Below are 26,125 nucleotides of genomic sequence, written 5' to 3' on the forward strand. Positions count from 1 at the left end.
AAAGTACTTTATATATATCAGCCTGTATAATCACTGTTAAAACCAATGAGAAAGATAAATAATTTATTGATGAGAAATTGGAAGTTCAGATCTATTAAGAAAGTCATCCAAAGCCATGCTGACTTCAAAGTACAGACTCTTTACTTTAGGACATGGCATAACCCCCAGAGGGTAATGATATTGAGAAAGCTTTGCCATTGGAAACACAATTTCATAGACAAGAAGAGAAGGTTATGTTCACATTACTTTTCATGCTTCACATGGCAAGAACATTCTGCTCTTTAATGTTAGGATTCATAACTTTCCCTAAATATTCTGTGCTCTGTTGTCTAAATGGTAACACCAAGAATCATCACTTTTCCTCCGTAATAGGATGTGCAGTGTCTTTGTGTGAAATATAGTCTATAGTTGTATATCTTCTAGTTGAGAAATTTAATCATGCAATATATCTGGAATAAGAAAAAAATACAGCAACAATTAAAATAGGACAATAAAAATGAGTAAGATGTTTAAATTTCCATTGCCAGAAAAATCATGCAAAACACAATTCATGAAAGAGAGAGTGGCATAAAACAACTGCAGGGGAGAAATGATGAAAACAGAGAAAGAAAGAGATAAACTAGTGAAATAAAATTGAAAAAAGCTTCATTTTCACAGCATTGCATTTTGTGAAAAGTCTTACACTTTTGCATTAAAGAGTTTAAGAGTATACTAAATTGAATTTGTTTTTGACTTGATGTTTCTGCTTTAAATTATATCAAGGCTTAATTACCATTTAAAACTTACTATTAGTTAATTTATATATCATTACTAATGTCAGCATCTTGTCAGGCATAAGAGTTAAATATAAATTTATATTCCCCAGGTGAACACAATTGATACAAGAAAAAAAATTACTAATCAAGAAAAAAAAGGAGTTCCTTTCTCTAAATGTATCACATAGTGATACAGCTTTTTATACACTACAAATAGACTGGGTCAGAAGTTAAAGAAAGTCGTTTGTCTTCTGGAAAAATTATAAATCATATTTTATTAAGAAAAACAAAAAACTGTATTTACTCAAATTCAGGATAGGATCAATCAATATTTTCTCTTAAATTTACAGTTGACAAAAAATTGGAAAGAAGTAATAGAGGACTTTTGGTGTTTTATTATTGTTATGTGATATTATTCCTGATGACTCTAGAATTAACTTCACTTTAGTCTGTTCAAGGATATTACTCCCACAAGTGTTCCTTCCTCAGGATTATAAAATGTACCCCCTTTACTCTATCATACTCATTAGCATACTGTCTCATATGTTTCATGCTGTGGAACCTCATAGGACTTATAGCACCTATTACAACTCATTTATAACTTTTTTTTTTTGAGAGGGAGTCTTGCTCTGTTGCCCAGGCTGGAGTGCAGTGGCGTGATCTCGGCTCACTGCAACCTCTGCCTCCTGGGTTCAAGCAATTTTCTGCCTCAGCCTCCTGAGTAGCTGGGTAGCTGGGATTACAGGCGCCCACCACCACACCCGGCTTTTTTTTTTTTTTGTATTTTTAGTAGAGACAGGGTTTCACCATCTTGGCCAGGCTGGTCTTGAACTCCTGACCTAGTGATCCACCCGCCTCGGTCTCCCAAAGTGCTGGGATTACATGCGTAAGCCACAGCGCCTGGCCCCATTGATAACACTTTTTAAAGTTCTCTATACTTTTTTTTTTTTTTTTGAGACGGAGTCTGGCTCTGTTGCCCAGGCTGGAGTGCAGTGGCGCGATTTCGGCTCACTGCAAGCTCAGCCTCCCGGGTTCACGCCATTCTCCTGCCTCAGCCTCCCAAGTAGCTGGGCCTACAGGCGCCCGTGACCACGCCCGGCTAATTTTTTGTATTTTTAGTAGAGATGGGGTTTCACCGTGTTAGCCAGGATAGTCTCCATCTCCTGACCTCGCGATCTGCCCGCCTCGGCCTCCCAAATCTACTCTTTTTTATATTTCTCTGCTCTTATTCACACTTGAACCCTATCTAATCAGTGTCTTATCACTACCACATTCCTGAAACCACACTGTCAATGACCAAATCACTAAATCCAATGGTCAATTTTCCATACTCATGTTGCTTGAATTATCAGCAACATTTTTGTTTCTTTTTGGAGACAAGATCTTGCTCTGTCACTCAGGCTGGAGGGCAGTGGCTCACTGTAGCTTCAACCTCCTGGATTCAAATGGTCCTTCCACCTCAGCCTCCCAAGTAGCAGCAGCATTTCATACAGTTGATGACTCTCTCCTTATTGACAAAAATATCCTCATTGTATTTTCAGTTGACAACACTCTCCAGGTTTTCCTTCTACCTAGTTTCTTAATCTCCTTTGCAGGTACTTCATCCTGTCTAATCTCTAAACCTTGGGGTAAAAAGGGTTCAGGACTCAGGTGTACATTTTTTCTCTATCTAAACTCACTCCATCTCTTAATAACATCATCTAGGTCAAGGCCGACGTCGCTTCCGGAGCAGCATGGCGGCCACTGAGGAGGAGAGGCTAGTAGGGAGCGGTGAGGGAGAGCGGCTGGATTTCTTGCGGGATCTGCACGTGCGATTTTTCCAGCGCTGCCTCGAGGTTTTGCCGGAGCGCTGTTCTTCACTCGAGACAAGCAGGTCTTTCCCACAGAAGACAGATCAAATCTAAATCGCTGTGGTTTCCGAGGCTCTTCATACCTGGGTATTCTGTTCAATCCATCAAAGGCTCCTGGAACAGCTCATCCTTATGATAGTGGCCACATTGCAATGACCTACACTGGCCTTTCATGCTTACTTATTCTTGGAGACGACTTAAGCCGAGTAAATAAAGAAGCTTGCTTAGCAGGCTTGAGAGCCCTTCAGCTGGAAGATGGGAGTTTTTGTGCAGTACCTGAAGGCAGTGAAAATGACATGCGATTTTTGTACTGTACTTCCTGTATTTGCTATATGCTCAACAAACGGTCAGGCATGGATATGAAAAAAGCCATCTCCTATATTAGAAGAAGTATGCCCTATGACAATGGACTGGCACAGGGAGCTGGACTTGAATCTCATGGAGGATCTACTTTTTGTGCCATTGCCTCACTATGTCTGATGGGTAAACTAGAAGAAGTTTTTTCAGAAAAAGAATTGAACAGGATAAAGAGGTGGTGTATGAGGCAACAAAATAGTTATCGTGGAAGACCTAATAAGCCTGTAGACACCGGTTATTCTTTTTGGGTGGGAGCAACTCTAAAGCTTCTAAAAATTTTCCAATACACTAACTTTGAGAAAAATAGAAATTACATCTTATCAACTCAAGATCGCCTTGTAGGGGGATTTGCCAAGTGGCCAGTAATCCAGGTGCTTTGCATGCATACTTTGGGATCTGTGGCCTGTCACTAATGGAGGAAAGTGGAATTTGTAAGTTCATCTTGCTCTGAATGTAAGCACACAGACTTCTGAACGCCTTCTAGATCTCCATCAAAGCTGGAAAACCAAGGACTCTTAAACAATGCTCAGAGAATGTACATATCTCTACATGACTGACTTTAGATTGGGAGGGTGGGGGGATTTGTAGCATAACTGTAGCTCAAGTTTAAAAGCCATGTATAACCAAGTGTGCTCTTTTTTTAAAAGGTAGAGTCTTACAATCAAATCTCCTGCTGATGTCACTTTGGGGTATGGTCTTGAGCCAGTAATCTTTGTACTGGGTTTCAAGAAAATCTTTGTTGAAGTTTGAACCACAACTTTGTCATGGTTCTTAAATGTTTATACTGTATTTCAAAGAAGTTGTTTGAGGCAAATTAAGTGTATGTGTGTAGGTTATCTTTTTAAAAACTCTTCAGTGCAAATTGTATCTTGTTATAAAATGGACACAAATCTGCAAAACAAATTTACACTTCATATAGCATTGATAATCTTCAGGTGAACAGTTAGTAATCATTTAAAAAGCTCACTGCTGATGGTAGAAAATTTGCTTTAATGAATTAAGTATCTGGGATTATTCTTTGAAAACAGATGAGCATAATTTTTTTTAAAGCAGAGTGACTTATTTTGTCTTATTTTTAAGTAAAGTGTGCCAATTAAACCTGTGTGGCCTATATAAATGAAATTAATAACTTCATAGTTAGAATAGATAGGTTTAACTAATGTGATAGTTTTCTAAAAGGAGATTGTTTGAAGACAACTATTATGTAACTGAGGGAAAAGCAACTTAACTATATGTGATTGTGAATGAGGAAGTTTTGTGCTATGTGGGTCATTTATTTAGACATTGCTGTGGTGAATACCAGTTATGTTTGATTTTATTCTCAAATCATTAGTTGCCTTATTTTTGGCTTTCTAGAAAGAAAACCATCTTTTCTATCTAGAAGGAAAGATACTTCGTGTTTTTATTTTTAGCCATTTGAATTTTTTAATTTGTTGCCCCCAGTGTGTTAGCTGCTCTAATTTCAAACTAATACTTTTCTAATTTTTTTCAAATTAAATAAGTAAAAAAATACAAAAACAGAACCATTCAAATAGATTCAGTGGTGCAACTCTATACATGGTCATTTTTATTCTCATATTTTCTGGTAAGTGAGAGGGAAATGTAAGCATTTAGAGGGTAAGAACCAGGGTTTTGTTTTTGTTCATCGTTTTGTTTTCTTAAGTCTATGAACTAGCTAATTATAAAGGAGATAGTATAAAAACTCTTCATTCGTAATTAATCAATAACTCATATCCATTACTTGCTCAGTGACATTCAGAACTATGAGTCTAGTACTGAAATAGGGAAAGAAATCTCTTCACTAAAGGAGTTGGGTTTAAGTTAGTCTTGGTGATAATAAACCTTGAAATACAAACATCAGTATAAAAACTAGATCACTGGTATCACTGTTTAGGCATTGTAATATTTTAAATGTTATCTTTTTTTCTAAATTAGAGAAAAAAATGTTGTAAAATAACAGTCCTTCCCAAGGGAAACACTATGTACTTGGAGAAATGATTCATTTATTATTGGCATGCTTAGTTTTAAACCTGAGTTTGCCAAAGTCAACTGTATGTTTTTTAATTAGAAATAAAATAAATCTTCTGATGGTGGGGGAAAAAATAAGCCTAATAACAGATGTTATCCTTCTGTGGGTTATTCCAGTTGCTACTATTTAAATCATGGCAGATTAAGACATCCATATCTCAAACTAAGTCATCTCTTAGACATTGGAAGCTGAAGTAGCGTATACATAATGGCTTTAGGACTATATAAAAAGCCCAAATTGTTTTTTCTATATCACCGAGAAAGGTTAGAAGGTAATAAAGGTAGTAACAGTGACTGTATTCATAAATGTAAGTTAGAGAAAAATTACAATCTAAAAGTATTTCATAAGGCTAAATATTTTCTAACTCCTTATAATTTAATACCATAAGATTATAAATTTTAGTAAGCTTCTAATTGATATACTTGTGGGAGACTTTCTTGTGAAACTTTATGGACTAGTAAATGTTCACATTCCACAGCAACTTAATTGACCAGAAAATAGCAGGCCAGTGTGAACTGTGGAGAAACTATTTCTAACTTTTCTACGTAGTTATTTACAAGAAAAATATTTACCGATTAAATAAATTATAAGCAATATTTCACATATATACTTTATTCCTTAGCAGGAGTGATATAATAATGGGAAATATGAAGTCCAAAATCTCAAAAAGCTCTATTTCCTACTCCCTACTCGTCTCCTTCCCGCCCCCTAATTTTGTGGTATTTTTTTTTAGAAGGTAGGAGGAGGAGCTTTGTTTTGAGCATCTGCATACAAATAAGATTAATCAGATCATGTGGCATAATTTAACCTGTTTATCATTTCAGTGTTTTTAGATTTGATCTATAATATATATGTTATTAGATCTTTAAATAGTTATTTATATTTAATCTAAATTCATATAGAAGTCTTGCTGACAGTGGTATATAATTTGAAAACTGTTGGACCTGATCATTTTTGAGAGACAGTTAATGAGGAGGTGCTCTGGAATCAGATGACCTGGGTTTAAATCCCAGATTTGCCAGTTCAGCAGCAAGATCTTGGACCCTAACTCTCCCATTGATAAAATAAGGAAAATAGGTAAAACCTAACTGACAGGGTTTAGGATTAAATGAGATAATACAGATAAAGCACTTAGGATAGTACCTGGAATACAGCAAATTTCAAATTATAGTTTCTTTATAATGATCATAAAATTATTTTTGTAATTAAAACCTCTCTTCTACAACAGAAAGAGGTCTTAACAGTTTAACCTCAGGGAAAACGGTGACAATAGTGTTGTTTTCTAATCTCCCCATAAAAATACAGAGCAACTAGGATAGCCACAGACACTATTACAACGCTAGATGACAAGGTATCTCCATGAACTTCAAAATACAACTAAGTGAGGACAAACCACTGACCCACATAGTTTCAGCATCTGTGGAAGGAAGTAGAAGGAAGGCAGCTGGTTTCTGACAGCTTTGCAAACTGGAGAACGACAACACTGCCCACAGTTTCTCACTACAAAGTGTGGCAGGCCAATCTAAGAACAGGCACTGAAACTGGGAAGTAACTACAGAATCCCATTTGCAGATGAATGTTAAAGCAATATGATAAGGTCTGATGATCGCATTAGAGCAGTCTGGGTTTTACACTGTGTACCTCTTGAAGCTTATGAGACAAAGCCCAGCACTGAGGACAAACTTCTAGAATTAGAATCCAAATGGGCAGGATGGGTAAAATAGGACAAAAGAAAGAAGATCTAGATAAGTATTGGGAAGAAAGGTCAAGATACAGAGACATTATATATATGTATTTTCATTATATATATATATATTCTTTCAAATCACTGTGAAAATGGGACCTCTAAGGCTGTGAAGTCATCCTAGATCCACTCCTCCCTCCTAAAAGTACAGAAAAACTCATTTCAGTTAAGGGGAAAAAAAGAGTAACTGAGCCAGGATTACAGTCCAACTCCATTCAAAGTTGACGAGTTAATGGGTGCAGCACACCAGCATGGCACATGTATACATATGTAACTAACCTGCACATTGTCCACATGTACCCTAAAACTTAAAGTATAATAATAATAAAAAAAAGAAAGCTGAGGCTTTAAAAACTGAAAAAAAAAAAAAAGAAATAAGAGAATAAATAGATCAACATCCTTACAGACAATGAAAGCACACCAGAAATGACCACAAGACAGATAAAAACCTAATATTTGCAAAAAAGTAAAATGCAAATATGACAGGAAATTTATAGTAATTAGTACAATTATCAGTAAAAGTAGGAAAAGGTGAAAATTAACCAAGTACCAAACACTTGGAGTAAAAAGCAAAATAAAGCAGAAGGAAGGAATGAATAAAGATAAAAGCAAAAAATAATTACTAGTAGAAAACCAAAACAAGAGAGGCAATACATCCAAGTTGGTGATAGGTAGTGCGGGGAGTTGAGTGAGATAAACTACCAGCTAACCTATTTAAGAAAAAAAGGAGGAAGCACAAATACAAAAATTTAAATGACAAGGGGGAAATAGTAAAACAGGAAATTTGTTTAAATTGACTACTTTGAGCAATTTTACACAATAAATTCGAAAACTATTTTGAGAAAAATACAAATTGCCATAATTTACTCTAGGTAGATAAAGAAAGTCACAACAAACCAATTACCATAGAAGAAACAAATACTTAAAAGCACCCCCTACCAAAAGAAGCATCAAGCCCAGATTGTTTCAAGGGGATTTCTACCAAACCTTTTAAGATTAAATAATCCTGTTCTTGCTTAAGCAATTCCAGAGAGTAAGAAAATAATATTGAACCTCAAAGTGCCAAAAAAAAAGAAACTCCTAAATTCATTATTTAAAGTGAATGTAATAGCATTGATTTAAAAACCTGACAAAGATTGTACCAAAAAGAAAATTATAGAGCAATCTCATGAATATTAATAAAAAGTTTTAATGATATATTAGCAAACAATCCAACAGCACTTTCAAAAGGTAATCATGACTAAGTTGGGCTTATTATAAGAATGCAAGGGTAATTCAATACTAGATAATCTGTTCATATTCATCATATTCAGTTAAAAAAATCTTCATCTTTGCAGAAAACACATGATAGAATTGAGCAATCACTTATGTTAAATATACTAAGTAGAAATCAATGAATAATCCATTAACATTGTACCTCTACCTAAAAGCCAGCATCTTAAATTTCAAATCAAAAGAGACTTTCCAGCTGAAGTCAGGAACAAGACATGCCCACTAACTCCTCTGCTACTTAACAATGTGTTGAGAGTTTTAGCCAATGAAGTTAGACAAAATAAAGACGTGAATTGGAAAGGAAGAGGTAAAACTATTTGCAGATATGAATATGTATCTAGAAAGCCCAAATGAACTTGTTGAAAAACTAAACAATAAAAGAATTTAGTAAAGTAGCTATTAAATACAATTTACATACAAATATCAGTAGGCTTCACCAGACACAAGTGCATACTTTGATTCCATTTTGGTGAATTTCAAAACAGATAGCATTTATGTATGGTGTCAGAAATCAGCACCCCCTTTCAGTCACTACCTGTCTTCCCAAAGGTAAGCATTATCAAAATCACCATCAATTAGTTTTGTCTGTTTTTGAATTTTATATGAGTGGAACCCTATAGTATACATTATTTTTCAACTGGCTTTAACTCAGTAGGACTGAAAGAGGGTACAAAGGGACTGTGTGGTGCTGGTAGTGTTATGTTTCATGATCTAGGTGCTGGTTACATAGATGCATTCACCTTATGAATATTTATCAAGCTGTAAATTTATGATTTGTGCACTTTTCTGTGTGTATAATTATGGCTCAATAAAAGTGTTTACTAAAAAAAATCTAGTCCTATGATCTGAAATCTCATTTATAATATAAACCTACCAGTCTGAACATCTCCCTTGAATTCCATACTAATATATCCAATTATCTACCCCACCTTTCTATATGGATGTCCAATACAAGTCTCAATTATAATGTTCAAAATCAAACTCCTCATATTCTTTTTCAAAACAGCTCCTTCTGTCATCTTTCCCACTTGACTCAAGTGTAATACCCATTCTTCAAATTGCTAAAACTAAAACCCCTTGAGTCATCCTTGATATCTCTTATTCTCTCTTTTGCTATATCTAATCCACGTTGATATCCTCTTTGACTCTCTTTTTTCAATGAATCTCTCATTAATTGCATTATCATACCACATCTCATAACTTTCACCTTTACCACCCTAGCTCAAGCTGTGACTTGTAGTAACCTTGTTTTTTGATAAGCTTTTTAAATAGAAATCCTTCTACCTTTAACATCATAGAGTTTGTTTAGAACATAGTATTCTAGTAATTATGTCAACACCAGCCATATCGCATCACTCTATCTCACTCAGATCAACAGATTTGGTCCCCACAAGCTTTATGACCTAATAGTATATGTATCTATCCCTAATTCACTCTGATCCAACTATGCTGTCTTTATGATGTTTTTGCAAACATGCTATGTACACTCCTGCTTCATGAATTTTGCATTTATTCTTCCCCTTTCCTGGAAAGGTCTTACTCTAGAAACCCATGTGGCTCAATCCCTGACGTTCTTCAAGTCTCTGCTCAAATGTCACCTCACTAGTGAAGTCTTATCTCACTTCACCATTTTAAGTAACACCCTTATTCATCACACTTTATTTATCTGCTCTGCTTTTCCTTATCTGTTCGATTATCATATGATCTACTATATATTTTGCTTAATTTCTTTGCTTATCACTTCACACTAGACCTAGAATTGAATACCTATTCCATGCGGGCTATTTTTTTTTTTTTTTTTTGCATATGCTGTTTCTGTTCAGACTTAGACCAATATCTACAACACAGGAGATGCTGAATAAAGATGGTTTTGAATAAAAGAGTAAACATTTTATAAAGAATGTATACAAAACCAGAAACATTTGGAAATATATAATTTTAAAAATGAAATAACAAATCTAAACAAGAACTATTTAGCATATATTGCTTTCTAGTTAGTGTTGGAGTAAAATATTTGAATTTACTTTTTTATTATTTAGTAGATAGAAAAATCACCAGGGCCCAAGCCCACATTAGCTAGTTGGAAAGCAGGACAGAATAGTGCTTAAAAGCACAGACTTAAATAACTTGTGGTTCAGAGAATCAGGCAGTTCCACTTATCAGATAGGTTAACGTGGGCAACTTATCACTGGGTCTCATGATTTTTATCGAAAATATAGAGAAAATATAGTATTTCTTTCATGGCATTATTAAGAGTCTTAAATGTAAAGCACTTAATACATTGCTTAATGCATGGTAAGCTTAAATAATCAATTAGCTACTCTTAGTACCATTACTGATGATAGAGAAAATTTTATATGAAAAAGCTTTCAATGAACTTGGAAGAAATGGAAAAGAGATACTTAGAATAAGTGTACTACCTGCTTTTCTCCGGGGAAATAAAGAAATTAATGAAGCAACGCCATATAATCAAGAGTCTTTTTTTTAAGTTTTATATTAAGATGACATGGATATTTAGATATCAATTTTTAAAAAATTAGACATAACTAAAAATTATACAAATTATCATACACATAATCAAATATTTGCCAGCATAGTACTGAATAAGCTGACAAGATATTGTTCAGTAAGAAGATTTTATTTAGAAATTTTGAATTTGAAAATTTATTTTGTTTGCTCAATGACTTAATGTTCTTTTTCCTAGCTATTGTTATACAAATAAAATAGCCTAAAGTATACATATATACATATGTGTGTGTGTGTGTGTGTGTGTGTGTGTATCTATATAAATTATTTGAATGAAACTTTTAGGAAGAGTAACAATAATAAGTTAATAAATATAAGTTAATAAAGATAGATGCTGCTTGTGTTAGATTCAGTATTTTTTCTTTTTTTCAGTTTTATTAATGTATGGGTGACAAGTAAATATTGTATATATTTGCAGCATACAGTGTTATGTTTTGATATATGCATGCATTGTGAAATTATTACCACAATCAAGCTAATTAACATATTCATCACTTCACATACTTTTTTTTGTGGTGAGATTATTTAACACTACTCTCAGCAATTTTCAAGTATACATTTTTTTAACTATAACCACCACTCTGTACAACTCCAGAACTTATTCATGCTTGTATTAGATTTATATTGCTGCTAAAATATGTTACAAAAAGCCTAGCGGCTTAAAGCAACACCTTATTATATCACAGCTCTTTAGGTCAGATGTTGGACCTGGATTTGCGAATTTCTCTTCTTTGGGTTTCAAAGGATTAAATTTAGCTGTTGGTCAGCAGGGCACTTACAAGAAGGCTCTGGGAAGTAACTGCTTTCAATCTCATTCAGATTGCTGGCAGAATTCAGATTTCTGTTGGAGAGCTGAGACTGCTATTTCCTTCCTGGCTGTCATTGGGATTGCCCTTCCTCCTTAAAGACTCCTCTCTGGTCCGGCACATGTCCTCCTACATCTCAGAGCCAGCATGGTTAAATCCTCTTGACATTTGGAATCTGACTTTTCCTTCTGCTGCTTCTCTCTTGCTTCCAGTCAGAGAAATTTCTCTGCATCTAAGGCCTCACGTGATTAGATTGAGGAAGCCAGGATAATACAGAATAGTCTCCCTATCTTGAAGTTTGTAGCCTGAACTATATTTGAAAAATTCCTATTGCCATGTAAAGTTACTTATTCATAGGTTGTGGAAATTAAAGGTTTGGCTATCTTTGGGGAGGCTACAATTAAGCTCATCAATGGGTATGTTTGATCTTGGGGATTTAGAAACCTCCCTAATAGTGATATGCTTTGTAACAATTACAAAAATATGAAAGCAAAATCAAGAATGAACACTCAGTGATCTATTCTATCATTAATCTGTTGATCTTTTCCTTTCTGTTCTTTTTGTGCTTATCATCAATCAAATATATTACAAATAACTCTCCCAAAATAATTTTTTGCTATTGACTTTAGGGACATACATATCTTGTTGAATCAAGAGTAAATGAGAGCACTGAAGATTGAGTTTCCAATATATGCATTTTGTATTGTTGATTGCACAGAATATAAATCACTTTGAATGATATGAGAAAAAATTTTCACCAGTAGAATCTATTCTTTCCTCAACAATTGAATATAATTCTGCATTTTCCCCATAGAACAGGTAAAGCAATTTGTGTAAGTTTTAAGACAATGTATTAAATATTTGGGGGAATTATATGATAAATTTAAAATAATTTCAATAACTCTGCATAATGTTCATTATTAATGAAATTAAATTAAAATATAAATTGATAGCCTAGTTGAAATATTTTTTCAAAGGTAGAGCTCATATAATTTTTCTTATACATTAATCTACTATTGTAGTTTTATTTTTCATATTACTAAACAAACATTGCAACTTGCTGTGATTTATGTAAGTAAGTAGAAATTGGATAAACATTTCCAATACAGTGATAGCTTATCAAGCCTTTTGCAGAGTAGTATTTTCTCAACATTGCCTAAAAACAAACTCATTCAGCTTTCACTGAAATATCACACTGTCTATAATAAGTACTTTAAAAATATTTTCTTTAAAAATCTTGAAATGTTAAATAAAATGGCAATCATATTTTAAAATGCTATAACCAATCTTCAAGTTTTGTTATCTTATTCATTCCATTTATGTATTCGTTTTAACAATATTTCCATACGTAATAAATCACCTTAAAACATCAGATTCTAAAGAATTTTCTCCAAGGAATTACTGTCATAAATGTGATAAGTACTTCTGTTCTATATGGTAAGGAAGGGTTTATTCTGAGCTTCCTTTCTTTGAGAATTCTTCAACCACTCAATGAACAATTTATTCTTTTTATTAAACTTAAATTTTCTATATCTTACTAAGCATCAATTATAAATTACAAGAGAATCCTCTTGAAAGTGCCTTGGCCCAGATCTTGACCTTACTTTGAGGGCTATTTTAGGGGCTGTATTTCAGGAATATACTTGAGCTTATTTGCTCAGTGCATTAATATATAGGACTTTACTTAATAAGAACTGATTAATTTGGTAAGAATTGCTTTGTAAGAATCACTCTTCCTCTTTAGTTGTTTGTTGTTGTTGCAGTTGCATACAGAGATAATACGTTAAAATTCAAGTTAAATTGAAATTCATAAGAAGAAAAAAAATGATGTCTCTGTGTGTGTGTGTGAGTATATATATATATATATATATATATATATATATATATGTATATATGGGAGCTTCAAGACCAGAAACATAGTTTTTCCTCTGGCAGAACTGAAAAAAAAATATTTCGAATCAGGCCAGATTAGAACTACTCTATCATTTATTTTGCCATTTTTATTTTAAAAATTGAATAATATCTACAACTTCCTCATAGTCCCTATTAATTATACCTCAATAATGTGATATTTGGTACAGTAAGAAAAAATTACATAATTTCAAAGAAAAAAGAAAATGTCAACTTGCATATACTATATAGTATCAATGTGCATCATTTTGAATTGAAAGACTTCTAATTTAAACACCTCTCTGTCGCAATCTGATGGAACTTACATCTCAGCAGTCATTTTATCCAAAGCCTAGGTCCTGTTATGATAAAAATAAAAGAGCATTTTATTTATTTATTGTTTTGAGAAGCATATGTATATGTTTATAGAATTTTTATACTATGTTTAAAATTTTGGCAAATAGGTTTTTTTGAATCAAGAATGGGTTGAATTTATTGTCTTGATTTTTAATAAAATTTACAATTTAAAATTCAGAAAGCTGAAAAGATTCAAAGCTAGTTATGAAGAGCCATAAAAATTCAAATATTCAAATTCATTATAGTTTGGGGAAAATACAGATAATGAGCATGAGGCATCCATCACATCACCTTAAAATTTCTCACTAAAAATAGGTACCTTGTATATAACAAGTTATCAGCACATATTAACTCACAGCATTAAGTTGGTTATGACAATAATTACTATTCATAAAGCAACAACGATATTATTTGATCTCCATTTTGGAACTTACCCTATGAATCTGGCAGGTCTGGCTACTCCTGTCTATTTCATCCCTGGTGTATTCACCCTCAGTTTTGTACACTTATTCCAGTGCCTACCGGGTCTCTGTACTAGCCATATGAGAGAGGGGTCTTGGATCAATATTTGTTTTAAGCAGGAAGCTTTTCTCATTTAATAGTAAAATTGGAAATTGTTTGATCTTCCAGGTAATAATTTCAACACTATACAATATATTTGATTCAAGTTAATAGAAATCAGGTAGCACACATATTATTGGAATATCAAAAAATCTGACTTAAACATCCAGCTGAAGTTAATCCCATAATCACACAGGGAAATAATCCATTATGTCATGCCTTAAAGTAATTTGGATGATATAACCTTGATATTTTTTAAGGTGATTTCACAATAGATAGAAGATATAAGCCTATATGTGGCCTGCAGTGGTGCATCAGAAAGTACAAATAACAAGACATGCTCCATTTTATGTTTAAAAAGATAGAATTCTGATTTCATCGGGCATGATGGCTTATATTATTTTATACACTATTTAAAGTTTTGTGTATGCACTTTTATTAAATATGACTGCAGATCAATTTCTTTGTTTTTTGTGCTACTTTGGTTAAAATATGAAAAGTTTTTTGAACATTTAAAATCACATAACATGTAATAAGTTATCCTGCTGTGTTATCTGTAACAATCAATTTTGTGAAGTAGGAGCCTCTCTCAGCTATTATCTGATCATTTACACAAGATGAAATTATAAATTACCTTAGATCCCCTTGTTCTCACAATTTATCCTGTATTATTTACATACATGGTTGTAATCAAAGTTAAAAATTATGCTACACTATTATATCCTCATGTAGTTTTTTTATTGTAATGAGAACTACAAAGATTAGATCTTCTTGTGTGTGAAAGTTAGAAGAATTAATAGACAATACTTTAATTAAGTGATCATTAAGAATTTTTTTAAAAATAGTAAACAATCAGACCAAGTAAGTTAGATTAAAAAATCAGATAAATATTACATAAATGCTTAGAGTGCTCTTCAGATAATTTCCTTTTAGATTCTAACCTGAGATTTTTAACTGTAGCTGAAATACATGGTATGAACTGACATCCATTAATCCATCCATTCATTGATTTTTGAACAACCAATGATAAAATATCTGAAATATGCTGTGTCCTAGTGAGAGGAAACAAAATATAAAAGCAATAATAACAAATCTCGTTTGCTTTGATTAAAATCATTTTTGAACATATGTAAACTTTCATCTTTTTAATATATAGTGTACCCAGATTAAAGGAGTTAAATATTTTTAACACAGATTTTGAGTATTTTTCTATTGCAGTGCTTACCACACTGTAAAAATTGTTTTTGTTTTAGGTCTCTATGTACTTAGGAGCTCTTCAAAGACAGGGACTACACTGAGTAATGATTATTTGCTGGATCAATAATATGTGTTAAATTGATATAAATTAGTTAACTTTAGGATTATAAAAAAAGATTTATCCCAGCACTTTGGGAGGCCGAGGTGGGCGGATCAGGAGGTCAGGAGATCAAGACCATTCTGGCTAACACGGTGAAACTCCGTCTATACTAAAAATACAAATAAATTAGCCGGGCATGGTGGCAGTCGCCTGCAGTCCCAGCTACTCGGGAGGCTGAGGCGGGAGAATGGCGTGAACCCGGGAGGCGGAGCTTGCAGTGAGCCGAGATCGCGCCGCTGCACTCCAGCCTGGGCGACAGAGCGAGACTCTGCCTCAAAAAAAAAAAAATCTATCCACTACACATTTTTTTGTTCTTAATACAATCTTCCCGCTGAATACACAATCATATTTACTAACTTCTGCAACCATAAATGCTATATTTTAACATTATAGACTTTGTAGGGTTGTTACTTAAACAGAATACACGACAACATCTTCATGTTCTCTAATCTGCAGACATCTTTTCAGGCTTTTGCAAAATACGTAACTGTTTGGCTCAAAATTTATTATGAATTCAAAAATATTTTAGAATATTGAATATAAATATAGAATATTGAAAAAATATTTTAAATATTAAAGAGGACTGGAGAAAACTCTTCCATTAATTTTTTTTTTTTTTTTTTTTTTTTTTTTTTTTTTTTTTTTTTTTTGAGACGGAGTCTCTCTTTGTCGCCCAAGCTGGAGTACAGCGAGCGGCGCAATCTCGGCTCACTACGACCTCCGCCTCCCTGGTTCAAGCGATTCTCCTGCCTCAGCCTTCTGAGTAGCTGGGACTACAGGTGCCCGCCACCACGCCCGGCTAATTTTTTTTTTTTTGTATTTTTAGTAGAGACGAGGTTTCACCACGTTGGCCAGGATGGTCTCGATCTCCTGACCTCGTGATCCGCCTGCCTTGGTTTCCCAAAGGGCCGGGATTACAGGCATGAGCCAAAGCGCCCAGCCAACTCCTCCATTAATTTTAATGATGAAATTAAAACTGAACCTATTAGTCATCAGGAATGATTAAACCAAAGTATAAAACAGAATATGTGAGTCCATGCTAATATAAATATGTGTTTAGATAAATTAATTAATGAGGGAGTAGAGGAAAAACCTCCCATTTAGAAGAATTCCAATTAAATTACTTAGTCCACACTAAAGGAGGGAAAGCATAACTCCTCCCACTTCTTAAGTGTGCATTGGTGTAAGAAACTTCTTCCCAAAGAGTGTAGTATGGGAAGCGGGAAGAACAGTGACATCACAGTGGAGTAATCTGACAAGCGCTATTTCATCCAGGAGATCAAGGTCAACATTAATAGTCATAAATTAAAAAAAAATTAAAAAATCATAAATTATATTGGTAGTATGTACCATTGATAAAATGTAAGGAAAATAGCAAATTCCCTCTGTAATATACCTCCCCCAAACACTAGTCTTATCAATAGGAAAAACACCAACAAATCCCAACACAGGGTATGTATTCTATAATATCTGACTAGCATGCCTCAATACTATCAAGGTCATCAAAAACAAAGTCTAAGAAATTGTCATAGCCATGAGAAGCCCAAAGAGTTATGACAACTAAATGTAACATAGTGTCCTGGATGCCACCATGGTATAGGTGGAAGACATTACATAAAAACTAAGGAAATATGAATAAACTATGGATTTCAGTTCATAATAATGCATCAGTATTTATTATCTAATTTTAACAAATATGCCATGCTAATGGAAAAATGCTACTAATAGGTGAACCTGTATGCCGGGGTCATATGGGGATTTTCTGTACAATCTCCCCTATTTTTCTGTAAATCTAAATTTTTTCTATTAAAATGTCTATTAATAAAAAGAACTTAACCAAAGAGTTAAATATGAATGTGATTATATGCAAGTCTGAAGGGCATAACAGCATGAGGGCATAGAGAGAATGCAAATTACACAGTCCAGAGGATTTGACAAGAAGTCTTCTTGCTTTGCAATAAGCTGCTTTTGCACACCTAGATAGTCATTTAAGCCTCTTTTCCCTGGTTTGCTATGAAATAAATGAACAGGACTACAAGAGTTCTGAGGCCCCAGTGAGCTCTGTTGTCCATTGATTTACCTGCAAAATGATGTCACCCTCAGAGAGATTACAATCTATTTGAGAAAGTAAACTTGCTAACATTGAAACAAATCAAAACATATTTAGGAACATAGTTCAAGGCTGGGATCATATTCTGTGTAGTTCATATTCTCAGGATGTCAGAGAAACTAAGCAGCATTACAAAATAATTAAGAAATGAGGGAGACTAAAGGACCATTTTGAAAAACTGGAAAATATGCATGAAGAAGTGAAGGACACCTGCATATCCCAAATAATTGGAATCTGACTCTTACATCAAATTCTCCTTTTGCTTCAGTTTTAGGTTTTGAATGGGGTAAAATATTCCTTCAAATCCCTCTGTGCTTTACCATCACATATACATGAAACCCAAGTGCCTTACATGGCATATCCCACCTTCCTTGACCTTGTCCTTGTTAGTTCTGCAAACACATGTCATGCCACATGTAAAGTGATCTGCATTAGCACAGTCCTGAGCTGTCTTGAGTCTCCTGTACAGACTGCAGTTTTAAATACCCTTATAGTTTTGAAAATCCTTTTCCTTCCTCTATAATTCCTTTCCTTATTCATGTGCCTTTCCTGGCATACTTTGTTTTTTTTTTCAGCTTCAGCTTTTCCAGATGTCATCTCATTCAGATTTCTATGAAGAAGACTGATAGAAATGAATTTGAGAAAAATCTGAATGAGATGACATTGTTTAGCTTTTCACATTTCTATGGCAATATGTTTCTCATTGCCTTCAACATGGCAAACACTGGCTACTTTATTCTCTCCATTTGAGGAGAGAGACCATGTCATATTAGTCTTTGCAACTAAATTAATATCTAGCAAATAATGATGGTGATGATGATGATGATAGTGATGATTGACCATGACTTCTCTTATTGGGTGCCTGTTTTGTATCATGTACTGCATTTAGGTGTTGCATTTCAATCAGAATGTCAGAACCTAAGTTTATCTTGTTTTACTTGTCTAACTAATACATATGTTTATCTAATAAATATTTTTATAGTTTGAGGAAGTTAATTATACAAAGTCTTATTTAAATAATAGAGAAGTAATAGGAGTTTAGGAGGGACAAGGTGAAAGTCGATGAATTAAGATATGCTTCTTTGGTAGAATTATGGATAAAGGTCCTAGATAAACTTAGAGATTCCCCTTCTCTATCATGCTTTGATATATCCATAATATATATTTTAAAGTTTTGTGTCTTTCAATTCCCCACGTTATTTGTCATTTCTGGAACCATATCATACAAATATCAGCAAATAAATATTAAATGAATACCTTTTCCATTTTCTCCCTTGCATTCTTCTCCCTCAAAGATTATGCTTCCATTGACCTTTCATTTCCTATGACCTACAAGTCAGATGCAACTATATCTAGTTTGTATCTCAAATTCCTTTTTAATGATGACATTTGAGGAGTTAGGTAAGAGAGTTTAGTTGTCCTTAAGTTAATAAAACTCTTTTTTTCTTTGTGCACAAAAGAAAGACAGAAATGTCACTGATAATATTTCTTATATTGATTTCAGAGGGACAATACTTCTTAGCTTAATCCATGGAAAGAAACATATTTGTACAAAGAAAAACATTATATTAGAGATGGGGTTTCGCCATGTTGGCCAGGCTGGTCTCAAACTCCTGACCTCAGGTGATCCACCCGCCTTGGCCTCCCAAAGTGCTGAGATTACAGGTGTGAGCCACCACGCCCGGCCTATATTCATATTTCTATTCACAATATCTCCTACACAGTGTTTTCCTGTTCTGTGGCGAGAAATCAGGCAGATAGCAGAAGACACAGGTCAGATCTCAGGAAGAGTTTCTATGGCCTCCAAACAAGTATTTATTGATTACAGATGTACGGGTGAATATTACAAATATGGGGAGATGTCCCACAAGGTTAGCTCCTATGCTACCTAATGCACCAGGCAGCTTGTCCATAACTTAGTTTAAATATATCTGTCAGGCTCCATGCCCATTTGCTGTAAAAGCAAGATTACTGAGGTAATCTTAGATTTTAAAATGGAAAACTGGGCCTCACAAAAGCAGTTGGGAAAATTACCTGGAGATTGTTTCTAAGGCAGTGCCCAACTGTACCAAGCAAAGGACAACAAGTACAAAGTCAGAGCTTCATTAACTTGATGACTGATTCATTCACTTACTTAATGCAAGACTTCAGGGGAAGAAGAGTCGCTGAGTGGAGGAGACTGGAAACAATGCATTATGAAACGCCCATGGTCTCTGGATACCCACCCAGCCAGTCCCCACCCTCCTAGGGTCTGGTCTCGACCATCTCATCATGTGTTTTGAGGGTGAGTTTTCCTACCAGTTGTTTTTTTGTCTGCTGTTTTTTTGTATTTGAGACAGGTTCTCCTCTCGCCCAGGCTGGAGTGCAGTGGTGCGATCTCGGCTCACTATAGCCTCAACCTTCCGGGCTGGGCGATGCTGGTGCCTCAGCCTCCCGACTAGCTGGGACCACAGGCGCTGGCCACCACACTCGGCTGATTTTTGTATTTTTAGTAGAGAAGGGGTTTCGCCAGGGTGCCCACGCTGTTCTCGAATTACTGGGCTCAAGTGATCTGCCTGCCTCAGCCTCCCAAAGTGCTGGGATTACAGGCATGAGCCACCAGCAACACGCCCAGATTCTTCTACAACCTTAATTGGGAGATAAGGCTTCTGCTTGCAGGCTGTGCGTTCTTCCAACCGGCCGCACCTTTGCTGTGGACTAAACAGGAACCACTGGATTAGAGTCCTCTGGCTCTCTGCCTGCAGGAGATTTTAATCAAACATTCTAGGCCTAAGGGAAAAGCAGGGTTAGGCTGAAAATGCACACAGGACTCCGGTAAATTTCTTTTCATAAACCACCCGCCCAGGGCATTAAATAGGGTACTTAGTTGATCCGAACCCTCCAGGGAGGCCTCCGACCCTTCTCTTCATAGCCCCCAGCTCCCCTCCCCCGGTTCCACTGAGGCAAGGGGACTGAGCTGCTCCACATGCCAGGAGTCAGCACGCCGGAAGGCCCCGCCCAGCGGCTGGCGCAGCCAATCGCAGAGCGGGCAAGCGGTGGGGGCGGGCCTGCCTGGGCGGCAAGGGGGCAAGGGGATCTAGGGGCTTTAGAGGTCAATTAGCTGCTTTCGGGCGGCCTTAGGCGACAGGAGACTACTGGACCCAGCACCTGCCCACTGTGCCTGTCCACCTGTGGCTACAGCAGCTGAGACCCCAGTGGGCTAAGATTGAACAGGGGCCACCAGGGACCCAGCAAGTCCTTCAGCTCTGTGAGTGAGGGATTTTCGGGAGTGCCAGGCCGCAGTATTCCCAGGGCTGGTGGGGTGGGACAGGGAGGCTCGACCCCGGCAAATCAGGCAGAGGCGCCCCTTGCTCCCTGCAACATCGCCCACGTCCTGGGGCCACAGTGAGCATGAGCGGAGGGCGGGAGCAAGAGCCAGGGGACCTGGCCTGGGTCCCCAGCCCAAAGCCTGGGAAGCTGCCTACCCCTGTGTGGGCGCGGACACTGGGGACTCTGGCTTCCGGTGGTTCGGCCACCTGATTCAGTTTATGCTCTGTGAGGGGAGTTGGAGTGTTGGCAGGACTGGCCCACCTGCAAGACTGCAGGACTGCGGGAACGGCGGTAGATAGTTGCTCTCCTTCCCAGTTTGTCCTGGGAAGACATTCAGGAACTGTTTCATTACAAGGGGCATTTGGAAAACATACTTCACCTTCTGCTGTGTATTAGCCAAGAACAAGGTGTGACGTGACTTCCCAATTATTGGGGAATCCCTTTGTCCCTTCTTGAAATTAGATGTCTTCATTCTTGAGGTTTTGCCTGGATGACCTCAGCACAATTGGTACAAAACCTGGGCCAACGGTTTCCTAGTTTCCTAGTTGTTGCCTTAAGCTTCTCGCCCATCAGGTACCTTCCTGTCCTTTCCATAGCCTGTCATCATCATCCCATAAAACTGTTTCAACTCCTACAGCTCTGGACAGGCTGCTTTTCATTTTGGTGGGTCCATCCAATACCTCCACTTGCCCTATTTTTCTCCAGCCACATCCTTGGCCTCTTCCACAGTCCTTAGGTAAATGTTTGGAAGAATAATTTAAATATTTTTATTCTACCATGGTGGCCCTAGTTTCTCAGGGCGTAGTAAAATGGCTTTTTAGGATCGTTCTAATCAGATCCTCATTTCTTTTCCCTTCCTAGATTTTTGAAACATGAATCCTTCACTCCTCCTGGCTGCCTTTTGCCTGGGAATTGCCTCAGCTGCTCTAACACGTGACCACAGTTTAGACGCACAATGGACCAAGCGGAAGGCAAAGCACAAGAGATTATATGGCATGGTTGGTGGCATCTGAAACTGTCCAGGGGAATCCCAGAGAAATGGGCATTGCTATTGGGATCATATGGCCAGAGAGTGGCTTCTAGAGGCTGGCTCCTACCAATAACCTAACGCAATAACTTAATAGCACTGATTATGAGCACAATATGGGCATATACCCTTGTTGTGTCTCAGCTTGGAGAACATCTCCTAGAAGTGTCAAGCCTTCCCTGGCCATGGTTACTCTTACATCTCTGTCTGAAGATTCACTTGGTTAGCATATGTTGGGTTTTAATTAGAAATAAATAGCATCGGCGGGGCACGGTGGCTCACGCCTGTAATACCAGCACTTTGGGAGGCCGAGGCAGGCGGATCACAAAGTCAGGAGATTGAGACCATCCTGGCTAACACGGTGAAACCCTGTCTCTACTAAAAAAAAATACAAAAAGTTAGCATGGTGGCAGGCGCCTGTAGTTCCAGCTACTCGGGAGACTGAGGCAGGAGAATGGCATGAACCCAGGAGGCAGAGCTTGCAGTGAGCTGAGATCATGCCACTGCACTCCAGCCTGGGCGACAGAGCGAGACTCCGTCTCAAAAAAAAAAAAAGAAATGAAGAGCATCAGTTACATGTTTGCCTTTAGAATGGAGAAGGATGGAGGAGAGCAGTGTGAGAGAAGGATTGAGCAGCACAATCAGGAATACAGCCAAGGGAAACACAGCTTCACAATGGCCATGAACGCCTTTGGAAACATGGTAAGTATGCTGTGGGCTGCCCAGCTCTGTGCTTCCCCTCCTCAGTTCTTTACCAAATTAATCTCTTGCTTCTTAACATTTTATTTACTTTTCTTTGAAGACCAATGAAGAATTCAGGCAAGTGATGAATGGTTTTCAATACCAGAAGCACAGGAAGGGGAAACAGTTCCAGGAACGCCTGCTTCTTGAGATCCCCACATCTGTGGACTGGAGAGAGAAAGGCTACGTGACTCCTGTGAAGGATCAGGTGAGACTGTGTTAGGTTCAGACCTCCCATCACCCCAGGAAAGCCAAGAAGCAATTGACATTTGTGCTATGGTAGACTGTGCAGCAACATGCAGTTCACTTTTTAAAGGAGTATTTAGCTACATGAGCTAAATACTCATGTTGTTAAAAGTCTTGCTGTGTGTGTGTGTGTGTGTGGATATCAGCTTTTTTATTCTCTTTTCAGGGTCATTGTGGCTCTTGTTGGGCTTTTAGTGCAACTGGTGCTCTGGAAGGGCAGATGTTCTGGAAAACAGGCAAACTTATCTCGCTGAATGAACAGAATCTGGTAGACTGCTCTGGGCCTCAAGGCAATGAGGGCTACAATGGTGGCTTCATGGATAATCCCTTCCGGTATGTTCAGGAGAACGGAGGCCTGGACTCTGAGGCATCCTATCCATATGAAGGAAAGGTAAATGGAGCTCCTTTTCTTGCTGCCATTCCTGCTTGGTTTTACTGGGACACTTTCAGAGATAACAGACACTTTTCAGAATTCACGTTTTAGATGGTGGAATCTCTATCTGCAAAGTGACAGTGTTGTCATTATAAATTATAGCCTTTGCACAGTTCTGTGATTACATGGTTAACATGCAGCTGTTCTTGCTTCTATGTGACATGGAGAATATACAAACCATTCTACATATAATACAGATGTCTCCATTGTGAAAAATGTCTTACGGAAAGTAAACCTAGGGGTCTCGCTGAAGAGAACTGAGCTAATTTTCAGTTTCAAATTAACTATTAATAATAACATTTCACTTCCTTGGATGATTTGCAACAGTGTTGACTTGGAAATTCTATGCTGCAAACTGCTGAGTGTTGTGGTTCTGACTCACATTCCCCAGGAGAAGGATGGTAGTAATCAAGTCGCCTCCCTCTTCACCTTTAAAAGGTTAAAACCTGTAGGTACAATCCCAAGTATTCTGCTGCTAATGACACTGGCTTTGTGGACATCCCTTCACGGGAGAAGGACCTGGCGAAGGCAGAGGCAACTGTGGGGCCCATCTCTGTTGCTGTTGGTGCAAGCCATGTCTCCTTCCAGTTCTATAAAAAAGGTAAGCATCTTTCTTCATAGAAATTATTGCAGAAAAAAAGTAAACCACCATGACACACCAGCATGATGGACTCTGTACACGCAATAATCATACGCAATGCTTCTATTTGATATTACATTGAGCGTATCTCCATGAATACCTGTACTTCATAACTTTTTATAAATAGCTATATTATTTATAGTATAGTTTAATTTACTTAAATGTTGTCTAATTGTTGTATTCTTATAATTTTTCCAAAGATTTTTACTTCTGTGATTAAATCTGAAAAGAGCCTTTTGAGTCAAGGATTTTGGTGTTCTGTGCTATTTTTAAGATTGATATTCTAGAGTAGAATTACAAGCTTAAAATGAGTGGTCTTTTATGCCTGTAGGAAAGTTTTTTTATGAGGGACTTATGCTAATTTCTATTTCTGCTAGTTGTGGATGAGAGCCTAATTCCCTAGCCTTGATAACAATAGATCTTGTTAAGCCCAATCTGGACTGTGTGTCATTTCACTGATTTTAGAGATAACTCCCTCCCTGTGGGTGACAGGGTGGGTTACTGTCAGGTGTCCTTGGGAACTTCTCACCCAGCCTTCATTTTATTCTCTCAGGAATTTATTTTGAGCCACGCTGTGACCCTGAAGGCCTGGATCATGCTATGCTGGTGGTTGGCTACAGCTATGAAGGAGCAGACTCAGATAACAATAAATATTGGCTGGTGAAGAACAGGTATAAATTGCCAGAAAGACTTATAGTTGAAATTCAAAGGGGAATCCTTTTTTGCAATCAGTATTTACATACCACAAGCCCTTAATCACATTTCTGAAATCCCAGAAGTCCTTTTCCCCCTTAGGCAGAACACAGAATATTAATGATTGATTGTAACGTCAAGATACTGTCACAAGCATGCTGGGGATATTAATATGGTATTTGTCCCATTGCATGTCTAAATTCTGAACATTTTCTTAATTCTGAAGTATATTGGCTGGAAAGACATCCTATCCTTTTTCTTTTTCTGATTTTGCAGTTCTGTGAAAGGTCACAGTTTTGGGTCTGGGATTGAAGCGATATGCAGGTTTTGACTCAAGAATTTACAAGGGATGAACAGGAACATCAGCATCTCCTGATTCTTTATGTTAAGCCTGTGGCTTCTGGCACACTGTGGCTTCTGGCACACTGTTTAAGTTAATAACCCAGTGTGCTTTATCCTTCCTCTGAAATGGAAAACCTGCTCTCCTTTCAGCTGGGGTAAAAACTGGGGCATGGATGGCTACATAAAGATGGCCAAAGACCGGAGGAACAACTGTGGGATTGCCACAGCAGCCAGCTACCCCACTGTGTGAGCTGATGGATGGTGATGAGGAAGAACTTGACTGAGGATGGCACATCCAAAGGAGGAATTTATCTTCAATCTACCAGCCCCTGCTGTGTGGAATGCACACTTCAATCATTGAAGATCCAAGTGTGAGTGGAATTCTGATATTTTCACACTGGTAAATGTTACCTGTATTTTAATTACTGCTATAAACATGTTTGTATTATTGATTCACTTACTTTGTATTTTCATTCTAAAAGGATATATACAATTTTACCTGTTTAAATAAACTGTAATTTCAAATGTACTGGTGGGGCTTCTTTCTGTTTTGATGCACTGACTTTTTTGTGTAGTTGTATTAGTCTGTTTTCACGCTGCTGATAAAGACATACCCAAGACTGGGCAATTTATAAAAGAAAGAGATTTAATGGACTCACAGTTCCACGTGGTTGGGGAGGCCTCACAATCATGACAGAAGGTGAAAGGCATGTCTCACATGGCAGCAGAAAAGAGAAGAAAATGAGAGTCAAGCGAAAGGGGTTTCCCCTTATAAAACCATCAGATCTCGTGAGACTTATTCACTATTATGAGAACAGCATGGGAAAGACCTGCCCCCATGATTCAATTACCTCCCATCAGGTTCCTCCCACAACATGTGGGAATTGTGGGAGTTAAAATTCAAGATGAGATTTGGGTGGAACACAGCCAAACCATATCAGTAGTCAAGCATGAAACTGGGCTCTAAGCCATACCTGCTCTACCAGTGGTTCACTAGGAGGAACAGTGGGTGGCCTTCTGGCTCTTCTAGTAACAAATGTGCAGATCTCATGTCAGCTGCCCAGTGGTTGTGTCTGACCC

The 26,125-nt window shown here is 37.0% G+C and overlaps 1 protein-coding gene and 1 pseudogene across 1 annotated transcript; both read left to right on the top strand.

The window, feature by feature from the left end:
- The first annotated feature begins 2,488 nt into the window (after nucleotides 1–2,488).
- LOC117978207 (geranylgeranyl transferase type-1 subunit beta-like) lies at nucleotides 2,489–3,515 on the top strand (annotated as a pseudogene).
- An 18,425-nt stretch (nucleotides 3,516–21,940) lies between these two features.
- Nucleotides 21,941–25,295, top strand: LOC117978205 (procathepsin L-like). The gene is made up of 6 exons (XM_034951068.2): nucleotides 21,941–22,652; nucleotides 22,753–22,899; nucleotides 23,104–23,328; nucleotides 23,809–23,971; nucleotides 24,564–24,681; nucleotides 25,196–25,295. Exons 1-6 carry the CDS (start codon nucleotides 22,410–22,412, stop codon nucleotides 25,293–25,295), a joined length of 996 nt encoding a protein of 331 aa, XP_034806959.2. The 5' UTR covers nucleotides 21,941–22,409.
- The last annotated feature ends 830 nt before the right edge of the window (nucleotides 25,296–26,125 follow it).

The sequence above is a fragment of the Pan paniscus genome, chromosome 8, assembly GCF_029289425.2.
Source record: "Pan paniscus chromosome 8, NHGRI_mPanPan1-v2.0_pri, whole genome shotgun sequence".
Taxonomy (NCBI): domain Eukaryota; kingdom Metazoa; phylum Chordata; class Mammalia; order Primates; family Hominidae; genus Pan; species Pan paniscus.

What these genes read in the sequence shown, in the direction of transcription:
- LOC117978205 (XM_034951068.2), top strand. Translation starts at nt 22,410, where the DNA reads ATGAACCCAGGAGGCAGAGCTTGCAGTGAGCTGAGATCATGCCACTGC. An exon ending in TGAACGCCTTTGGAAACATG is followed by an intron (nt 22,653 to 22,752) that starts GTAAGTATGCTG and finishes TTTTCTTTGAAG; the next exon opens with ACCAATGAAGAATTCAGGCA. An exon ending in CCTATCCATATGAAGGAAAG is followed by an intron (nt 23,329 to 23,808) that starts GTAAATGGAGCT and finishes CACCTTTAAAAG; the next exon opens with GTTAAAACCTGTAGGTACAA.